Source organism: Lithobates pipiens, unplaced genomic scaffold (genome assembly GCF_037356315.1).
Source record: "Lithobates pipiens isolate NorthernLeopardFrog02 unplaced genomic scaffold, aLitPip1_a1.2 Scaffold_28, whole genome shotgun sequence".
Taxonomy (NCBI): domain Eukaryota; kingdom Metazoa; phylum Chordata; class Amphibia; order Anura; family Ranidae; genus Lithobates; species Lithobates pipiens.
In genome coordinates this window covers 222,266,988-222,276,821 of record NW_027507789.1, presented here as the reverse complement: position 1 = coordinate 222,276,821, position 9,834 = coordinate 222,266,988, and the positions used below count along the sequence as shown (strand labels likewise).

General features: G+C 41.5%; 1 protein-coding gene across 2 annotated transcripts in view; it reads right to left on the bottom strand.

Moving 5' to 3' along the window:
• Positions 1 to 1,219: 1,219 nt before the first annotated feature.
• ATF5 (activating transcription factor 5) overlaps positions 1,220 to 9,834 on the bottom strand; it is a 23,878-nt gene continuing 15,263 nt past the window's right edge. For both annotated transcript variants that reach the window (XM_077460575.1, XM_077460576.1), the window contains exons 2-3: positions 6,062 to 6,334; positions 1,220 to 3,806 (exon numbers count right to left, since the gene is read on the bottom strand). In XM_077460575.1, the coding sequence (XP_077316701.1) occupies positions 3,043 to 3,806; positions 6,062 to 6,239 (942 nt within the window). In that variant the 5' untranslated portion in view covers positions 6,240 to 6,334 and the 3' untranslated portion in view covers positions 1,220 to 3,042. The remainder of the gene's footprint in view (positions 3,807 to 6,061; positions 6,335 to 9,834) is intronic.

Genomic DNA, 9,834 nt, shown 5'->3' with positions numbered 1-9,834 from the left:
ATGCCGCGTACACACGATCAGATTGTCCGGCGTACTTAGTCCGCCGAAACGCATTTCAGCGGACAATTCGATCGTGTGTGGGCTTCAGCGGACTTTTCCAGCGTGAAGTCCGGCGGACTAAAAGTATTTTTGCACTCCAATCTTCCCGTCGGACTTGGGTTTCAGTGGACAATACGTTTGTCAGTACGCTAGTCCGGCGGACTAAGAATGACGCATGCTCAGAAGCAAGTACGAAAAAGGAAGCTATTGGCTACTGGCTATTGAACTTCCTTTTTCTAGTCCCGTCGTACGTGCTGTACGTCATCGTGCAAGGGAACGCCGGACTTTCTGTGTGTCCGTGTGTGTCCAAGTCCGTTCGGTAGAAAGTCCGCCAGACTATCCGCCGGATTGTATGTCGGACTAAGTACGCCGGACAATTCGCTCGTGTGTACGCGGCACAAGTTGTACTAGTTCCATACCAGAAATCATGTTTGATTGCATCCGACTGGTGAAAATCTGTTGCGTTTTTGGTGGCTTAGAATGCAAAAGAACCAACTTTTGTGCAACATTTTAGTATTTATTAGTGCTCATAATTGCAACATTGTATTTTTTTTATTTTATAGATATAACAAATTACCCACATCCCTCTTAATCACACTTAGAATATTTGAACAATAAACATAAAAATCAATCCCTGATAGGTTGCCCAACAATCCCACAATCCAAAAAGTTGAAACGACCAGGAAAGCCATACATGCCATCAAGTGGTCAGTCCGAATAACGTCATCGATGTACCCGGTCAGCGGGCAAATCCTTTTTTTTTACAAAGTTAGGGGGTGGGTTAAAAATTTAAAGGTCTACTGTTTGGTGGCCCATTTTGTAGGCTACCAGTGGGCATGGTGGCCCTCAAAAATTATTTTCAAGCTTTTGAGAACAGAACCTAAAATGATTCAATTTACTTACCATGAAGTCATCTACCACCTTTTAAGGGAAGCCGTTTTTGGGGTTTTTTTTTTTGTTGTTACTGCCTATAGCTTACAAAGTGGCCCCCCCCGCCCCCCACAATTGGTAAGTTTCTCTTACGCTGGAGACCTTAATGTGTGTCGGTAACCTTCGCGTTTTCCCTTCTTGGCCGTAGAGATGTATTTATCCCTCTCTATAATTCCCAAATCGCTATTCTTTCCATAGAAAATGATAAAAGGACACATTGAGGGGTAAAAGGCTTTCCCAGAGACAGAAATTGGTATACCCTTTTTATTTATCCACTCCAAAAAGCTACAACTATTTGGTAAAAACGTAACATAAACACCTCACTACATCACATTCAAAAAGTCTGCAAAATGATGAATTCTTCGCCGTTGCCGGTTTGAAGTGTCTCAGTAAAATATCAGTTGGGTCTCTAAAAAGATCTATGTTGGGAAGATTCATGCATAGAAAGTTATATTCTATTCCCAATGCTTTGGTAAAGGGAGGGCTGCAGTAATTTGCCTGTCCAGGAGTAGTGGTGGTGGTGGTGGAACCTTACAGCCATGAAACCTCTAGACCAGGAGGGGCATTTGAACCATGAAACTTTTTTTTTAATCAAAAAAGGCACTGGAAGCTTATAACCATGGAACGTCTGCACCAAGAAGGGGTATTGAAGCCATGGGGCCATGGAAGCTCTAGACCGGGGGGGGGGGGGGGGGGAGGGGGGGAACCTTAGAACCTCTGGACCTGAAGGGGCATTGAAACCTCAGAACCATGAAAAATCTGGGCCAAGAAAAGCACAGAAAGCTTAGAACTATGCAATCTCTGGACCAGAAGAGTTATTGAAGCCTTAGGACCATAGAACCTCTGGACCAAGAAGGGGTATTGAAGCCATGGGGCCATGGAAGCTCTAGACCGGGGGGGGGGGGTGGGAACCTTAGAAACTCTGGACCTGAAGGGGCATTGAAACCTCAGAACCATGAAAAATCTGGGCCAAGAAAAGCACAGAAAGCTTAGAACTATGCAATCTCTGGACCAGAAGAGGTATTGAAGCCTTAGGACCATAGAACCTCTGGACCAGGGGGGGGGGAGCCTTAGAACCATAGAACTTCTGAACCAGAAGGGGCATTAGAACCTTAGAACTATGGAACCTCTGGGCCAGAAAAAGCACAGAAAGCTGATAACCATGGAATTTCTGGATCCGAAGGGGTAGTGGAGCCTTAGGTCCGTGGAACCTCTGGACCGGAGGCTGTAGGAACCTTAGAACTTCTGGACCTAAAGGGCATTGAAACCTTAGAACCATGAAGAATCTGGGCCAAGAAAAGCACAGAAAGCTTAGAACTATGCAATCTCTGGACCAGAAGGTATTGGAGCCTTAGGATCATAGAACCTCTGGACCGGGGGGGGGGGGTGGGGGGGGGGTCTGGGAGCCTTAGAACCATAGGGGCATTGGAACCTTAGAACTATGGAGCCTCTGGGCCAGAAAAAGCACAGAAAATTGACAACCATGGAATCTCTGGACCAGAAGGGATATTGGAGCCTTAGGTCTATGTAACCTCTGGACCGGGGGGCTGTAGGAACCTTAGAACTTCTGGACCAGAAAGGGCATTGGAACCTTAAACCGTGAAACCTTTGGACCAGGGGCTGAAGGAACCTTAGAATCATAGAACCTCTGGACCAGAAGAGGCATTGGAACCTTAGACCCATGGAACCTCTGGCCCAAGAAAGGCCCTGAAAGCTTATAACCATGGAACCTCTGGACCAGAAGGGGTATTGGAACCTTGGAATCTGTAACCCGTTAAACCAAAAGGGGCATTGAAATTTTAGAACCATGGAACTTCTGGACCTGGAAAGGCTTTTGAATCTTGGAAACCATGACATTTCTGGACCAAGAGAGGCATTGGATGATTAGAACCACAGAACCTGTCGATGTCCATGCTTTGCAGCTAGTCTCAGGGTATGAAGCATAGATACAAGTGTTAGATTTTTTTTCTTTTTAGGGACCCAAACTAATACCTTACTTTACAATTGCTGGATAGTCTGCTCTAGAAAGTGGTCACTAGTCCAAAGTTTATGCTTTTCAGTGTACAAAACGTTCTAATTGTTGCGAAGCCGTTGACTTCTGGCCTTGTAGACCTCAATGAGGAGGTCTTTCACGTACTGGATCTCTCTTTCGATGGAGTCAGACTTTTCTTTCAGCTCCCTGTTTCGGACTTCTAAGCCCTGACATTCTTCATCCAGTGCGTCGTATTCAGCGCGTTTGCGCTGGCGGTAGCGCAGAGCCGCCGTCTTGTTCTGATCTCTTTTTTTCTGTTTGCGGTCACCTCTTGGTTGGTGTAAGACAGAGGAGCTGGTGCTGGCTGTGGCGGGGCGGTCATAAGGGGTAGGTCTGTTTAGTCGTTTGGTTTGTGCTGGCGGGTCATTGGTGTCGTTGATCACCATAAAATCCTGCTCTTCTTCTCTTGGGAAATCACTTGGAACATCTGTGTATAGATTCATGAGCTCGAGGCATCCCGAATCTAGGTTGTTCAGTGCCACGGGGGCAGGTGCTGATATTTCCGTAATGTATGCAGGGAACTCTACTCCTCTCCCACTCAGCTGCTGGTCGGGCGTTGGAAAGAGGAAGTGGACTTCATGAGAAGGAGGTGTGCTTGGAGCTACTTGGTCAGGTGGCATTGAAACCCCCGGGGAGAGACTCTCCTCCAGGAAGTAATCTTCCATCTGCTCCAGCTCCTTCTTTAGGAGGGTGGCCATGACTTCCAGGTCTGGGGCAGAAGGCCCTGGCATGGATGGATCCGCCACCATTGGCAGAAAACATGAAAAGTCCACCCTTTCCGTCATCCAATCTGTGAATCCATCCCCTGAAAAGAAAAGAAATGGAGAACTAAGTATGTTGCCCAACTAATAAGAACATTTGACCTGTCCAGCATGGACATCTTCTATGTACTAGTTGGTACGTGTTTTTTTATGGCTATTCATAAATACAACACAGTTTTTTTGGCCATTATTGAGGTTTTCTGGGTCAAACAATAGAGAACCAAGTTGGGCTGTTTTATAGGACAAGTGAAAGGCACAGTAGAGCCTTCTCACCACGGAATGTTTTAGGTCCTATTTCCATTACAGATCCAAAAATAAGGAATTTGTTAATTTTTGGATATTGGGTGGAGCTATGCAGATCATTTCTTTTTGGACAGTTTTCCATCCAGGACCACTGGTTCAGAGGACCAGATGCAGCCTAATATTATAGATGCAAACAGCAAAACATCTGCGTCAAGTTTGTTGGTTACCATCAGTGCAGTGTATGGAAGCCATGGCTTCTATGAGGACCAGTAAAATAAATTATGATACCGCAGTAGATAACCTTGAATATATGAAGGTACCTCTATTTATGGGGGCAGTAAAGTCACACATAAGGGTTCCTGTCCGTATGAAAAGGTCGTAAACCAAAATTAAAAAAACAAAATTAGAAGACCCTTCCATTTGCTTTTTTAGCAGTTCAGAGAAACCTGTATGTCTAAACCATTGAATATCTCCTGTGGACTCTAGCTCTGACTTGACCTGTCCTTGCGTCTGGCTTGACCTGTCCTTGCGTCTGGCTTGACCTGTCCTTGCGTCTGGCTTGACCTGTCCTTGCGTCTGGCTTGACCTGTCCTTGCGTCTGGCTTGACCTGTCCTTGCGTCTGGCTTGACCTGTCCTTGCGTCTGGCTTGACCTGTCCTTGCGTCTGGCTTGACCTGTCCTTGCGTCTGGCTTGGCCTGTCCTTGCGCCTGGCTTGGCCTGTCCTTGCGCCTGGCTTGGCCTGTCCTTGCGCCTGGCTTGGCCTGTCCTTGCGCCTGGCTTGGCCTGTCCTTGCGCCTGGCTTGGCCTGTCCTTGCGCCTGGCTTGGCCTGTCCTTGCGCCTGGCTTGGCCTGTCCTTGCGCCTGGCTTGGCCTGTCCTTGCGCCTGACTTGGCCTGTCCTTGCGCCTGACTTGGCCTGTCCTTGCGCCTGACTTGGCCTGTCCTTGCGCCTGACTTGACCTGTCCTTGCGCCTGACTTGACCTGTCCTTTCTCTTGCGCTTCCTTCGTATCCTCGCAGGACCCCTTCATCAGGCATGTAAAAGGTCACACGCCCCGATGAATGGGGTTCTATGGGGCTCCTAAAACGTTGCCTCTGTTTCAATGATGTGATCGCTGAATAAAAGCTTTGGACCAACTCTGGAGGTCTGTGGTGTGGCTGGTGACATTCGCTTGCTCCGATAACCTTCGGTTCCAGCCGATTGCCGCTGCAGCCACCCTTAACATCTACAGCCACCTTGCAGCCACGTGTGCGTTGGGAATAGTATGTTTGAATTGCTTGACTGCCCAACAGCAAGGCTCAGGAGAAGAGTGGGCTACAGCTGCCATTCATGGAATCTGGTAGCTGTTTGCATAACAGAGAGCCCCCGGTTTTTGAGGCTCTACGATGTTTGACATGCATTTGCTGCATGCTTGCCCAAGGCCTGCGACTCAGAAGTCTTGAAGCCAAGGCACAGCCAGGAAATTTACATTTTAAGGAGGTCATAAATGGGAGGTGAGCTTCTATTTTATAGGGACTTGTTGGCTTTTAAGACATCTGTCAAGCTGAGGCAGCCATGTTAAAGGGAATGCCACCTCCCCTCTGCCTTGACCTGAAGTCATAGACCTGAAACAAGCATGCAGCCAGTGAGGTCTATAGTCCCATCCTGCATGCTTGGTAAGGTCAGTGACGCAAGGCAGGAAAATGGAGGACGAGGAAGGCAGGTTGCTACCCTGTACTTGTTGGCCTTGGAAGCTCTCTTACAGTTTAAACTGGACTTGCCATGTCTGCAATATAGAGGGTGCTGTTGCTGACCCCCTTTTTATCCAAAAAATATGAGCTGCCTGGCTGTTATGCTCATCTTCTGGCTTTAGTATCCCGAGTCCTCAGGAAGAGGCCTACATATGAGGAAAGCCTGAGACGGTAGGCCTTATCTGGCCACTGTTTTGGATCAAAAGCCAGAGGATCATCATGAGAACCAGGCAGCCTGCAAAGGTCAAAAATGGCCTCCTCGCAGGTTTTCTTTAAGATTTTCCACCACGTATATAGTAGGCAGCTGAAAGTCCGGAGCACCTTACCTGCCAGGCATCCTCCCTCGGCCCCGTGCACATTCACCCCATCCTCCATGGGCACTGATAGGTGTTCATAGTGATTTCCATGAGCAGGGATCTTAAGGAGATCTGCCCGCCAGTGCAGAGCGCTAACTGGCACCATGGACATCTCCAGGTCCAGATTCAAAGCCGCCAGGAGAGACATCTTGACCGGGATTATTCAGGTTGAGGCCGGAGAGTTGGTCGGAGGCACGATTCCAGCTGTAGTTGGCAGCGGAAGGCGCAGAGCGAGGAAAAGACCTGCCGGGAAAAAAAACCAGAGCCAACTTAGTTCTCAAATTTTTAATAATTGACACAATAGACCTCTATGACATTTATGGACCTAAATAATGACCCTACTGGAAGACTCACATCGTGTGTGGCCAACCTCTGGGCTGTCCAGGAACCAAAAGGCCCAACGTGTGCCTGGAGGGAGGAGTCTTGTAGTTCCTCAGCACCAGCTGGACTTCCATGGCTGATAGCTTTAGACATCATTGGGTGCATTATACATTCAGGAAACCATTTATAAATCTGACATTGTCCCCAGGTCCACAGCTTCAAGGAGCTGAACCCGTCCCAACAAAGCCCAAATTATTCTAGAGGACGTATGCAAAGCAGGCTGAAACTGGCTAGATCCATATTATAGAGACCCTGTCACCAACTCTGCCTTTGAACGTGTTGAGGAATTGACACTTCAGGAAGAGTCGGATTCCTCCACCTCTTTGCCCTCTTCTCTTCTGGAAGTAGTACTGTGTGTGTGCTGGTCCAGCTCCTCCACCCTTCTGCTGATGTCTGCTGACATCACATCAAAGATGGCGGCACCTAGCAGCAGTCACGGGGCTTTTGGAGATCTACCCTGTGGATGGTTTTACAGGAAAATAACAGGCAGGTTGTTTGTATTGTATTCTATTTGTTGTGGGTTTTATAACGTCATGGACTTGAGGTGTCTGCGTCCTATTTTAAATGTTTGCGTGTTTTATCATATTACGTGGCCTTTATATTTATTTTATTTATTATTATTAATTTACTATTTTTGTTAGTATTATTATTATTCATGTGGACATTTATTTAAAATGTTGTGGGATTTATCAGATCATGTGGGCTTAATTTTTTTTTAATTATTATTATTCACATGGACTTTTATTATTTTAAATGATTTTAAAATGTTGTGGCTTCATCACATTATGTGGACTTAAATATATTTTAATTTTTTTTCTTATTATTATTATTATTATTATTATGGACATTTATTATTATAAATGTTGTGGGATTTATCACGCCATATGGGCTAAAATATATTTTTAATTATTATTCACATGGACTTTTATTATTTTAAATGATTTTAAAATGTTGTGGCTTTATCACATTATGTGGACTTAAATATATTTTAAATTGGTTTCTTCTTCTTATTATTATTATTATTATTATTATTATTATTATTATTATGGACTTTTATTATTATAAATGTTGTGGGATTTATCACATTATGTGGGGCTTAAAAATATATATTTTTTATTATTATTATTTACATGGACTTTTATGATTTTAAATGTTGTGGATTTATCACATCGTGTGGACTTGAATATATTTTGAATTGGTTTGTTCTTCTTCTTTTTATTATTATTATTATTATAATTATTATTATTGACTTTTATTACTAAAAATTTTGTGGGTCCACATTATGTGGACTTAATAATAATAAAAAAATAAGAAAAATATTTAAGTCCACATAATGTGATTAAACCCACAACATATAAATATATATGTATGTATATATAAATAATAAAAGTCAACAATAATAATAATAAGAAGAAGAATCAACCAATTCAAAATATATTCAAGTCCACACAATGTGATAAATTCACAACATTTAAAATAATTTTAAATAAAAGTCCATGTAAATAATAATAATAAAAAATATTTTTAAGCCCGCATAATGTGATAAATCCCACAACATGTATAATAATAAATATCCATGTGAATAATAATAAAAAATAAAAAATGTAAGCCCATATGGTGTGATAAATCCCACAACATTTATAATAATAAAAGCCAATATATTTATAATAATAATAATAATAAAAAGTAGAAGAGGAATAAAAAATAATAAGAAAAATATTTCACATTTTATTTTTATTTGTTTAATGATTTTCAACTTAAATATATTTTAAATTGGTTTATTCTTCTTCTTCTTCTTCTTCTTCTTCTTCTTCTTCTTCTTCTTCTTCTTCTTCTTCTTCTTCTTCTTCTTCTTCTTCTTCTTCTTCTTCTTCTTCTTCTTCTAAATATATTGGCTTTTATTATTATAAATGTTGTGGATTTATCACAGCACGAGGGCTTAAATATTTTTTTATTATTAATTACTATTTATTATTATTCTTGTGGACTTTTATTTTATTTTTAATGTGGGTTTTATCACAACATGTGGACTTGAGGCGTATGGTCAACATTTTGATATTCTGATTCGCATATTTCTGTACGTGTAGCTGTTGATATTTAGAGCCATTTTTATCTAGTAGTTTTGTCTCATTTCCTGCCCCCCACTGGAAGATTTCTTCTATCTTCCTATTTTTGTGACAACTCAAGGGTTTTTGATTTCCTATTACTTTCTGTTAACAGGACCAACAGAGGGAGTGACTGTCCCTGTGGGGCACAGACAGCGATTCCAAGGTTGGCTTTTTTCTCCAGTAGGGACTTGGGTGTGAAAGAAGGTAAGTGCCAAAGAATAATGTATGCATCCCAGATTTTATTTTATTTAGATGTTTCTACCATACGAAATCTAACACGTTTCACAGTTCAAAGGGCCTGGCTTCATCAGTACTGTAACACGTTTCACAGTTTAAAGGGCCTGGCTTCATCAGTACTGTAACACGTTTCACAGTTCAAAGGACCTGGCTTTATCACTACTGTAAAAAAAAAAATAATTGAGCGATCCTGAGGTGGTAATTATATGATTGGTTTGAACTTCTGTTCATCTTAACCAGTATCTGGAGGGATCACACCAATTGCCCCTCGGGAAAAAAAATTCTATCAGTCCAGTACTAGACCCGACAAAGGCCCCGAAAAAAATGGGTTGTGTTTTTTTTTTTTTTTTTTTTTTTTTTTATGATTCAAGAGTCTAAAAATAGTGAAATCTTCACTTTATCACATAGAAGGAAATCTCTAGAGTGATGGATTGTGGGACAGTAAAAGCCTAAAAAGGTAATTGAAATAAAAATCTAAACAGTGATATTCTATAAGCAGGAATATAATAAATTAAATATTCTATATTAAAATAAAAAATCTAATATAATCAATTATAGAATCAAAAATAATTAAAAAATTATATAAAATAAAAAAATATTAAAATAAAAATATTAAAATACAATATATAATCATTTAAATATTAAATAAAATTAAAAATATATAATAAATTAAATATTAAAATAAAAAAGTATAAGAAATTAAATAAAATAATATAATAAATTAAATATATAATACAAATACTAAATTAAATATTGTATATTAAATAGAACACATGTTGTATCTTTTCACTATTTTTATAATATTTTTTTATTTTATCTGTTATAAATACATTGAAGCATCTACAGTATATGTTACAGTTCTGTGAACACTTCCTTTAGGGAAGACTTGCGCTGACCTAAGGCAAAATCCTGAGCGGCCATCTGTGTTTGTCCTTCCCTGGCTACAGGACGGGAAGATGAGACGCCGCAGTTCTAGGAAAATCTCTAAGTTTATCTGCCCCGGTTATTAAGTAACAA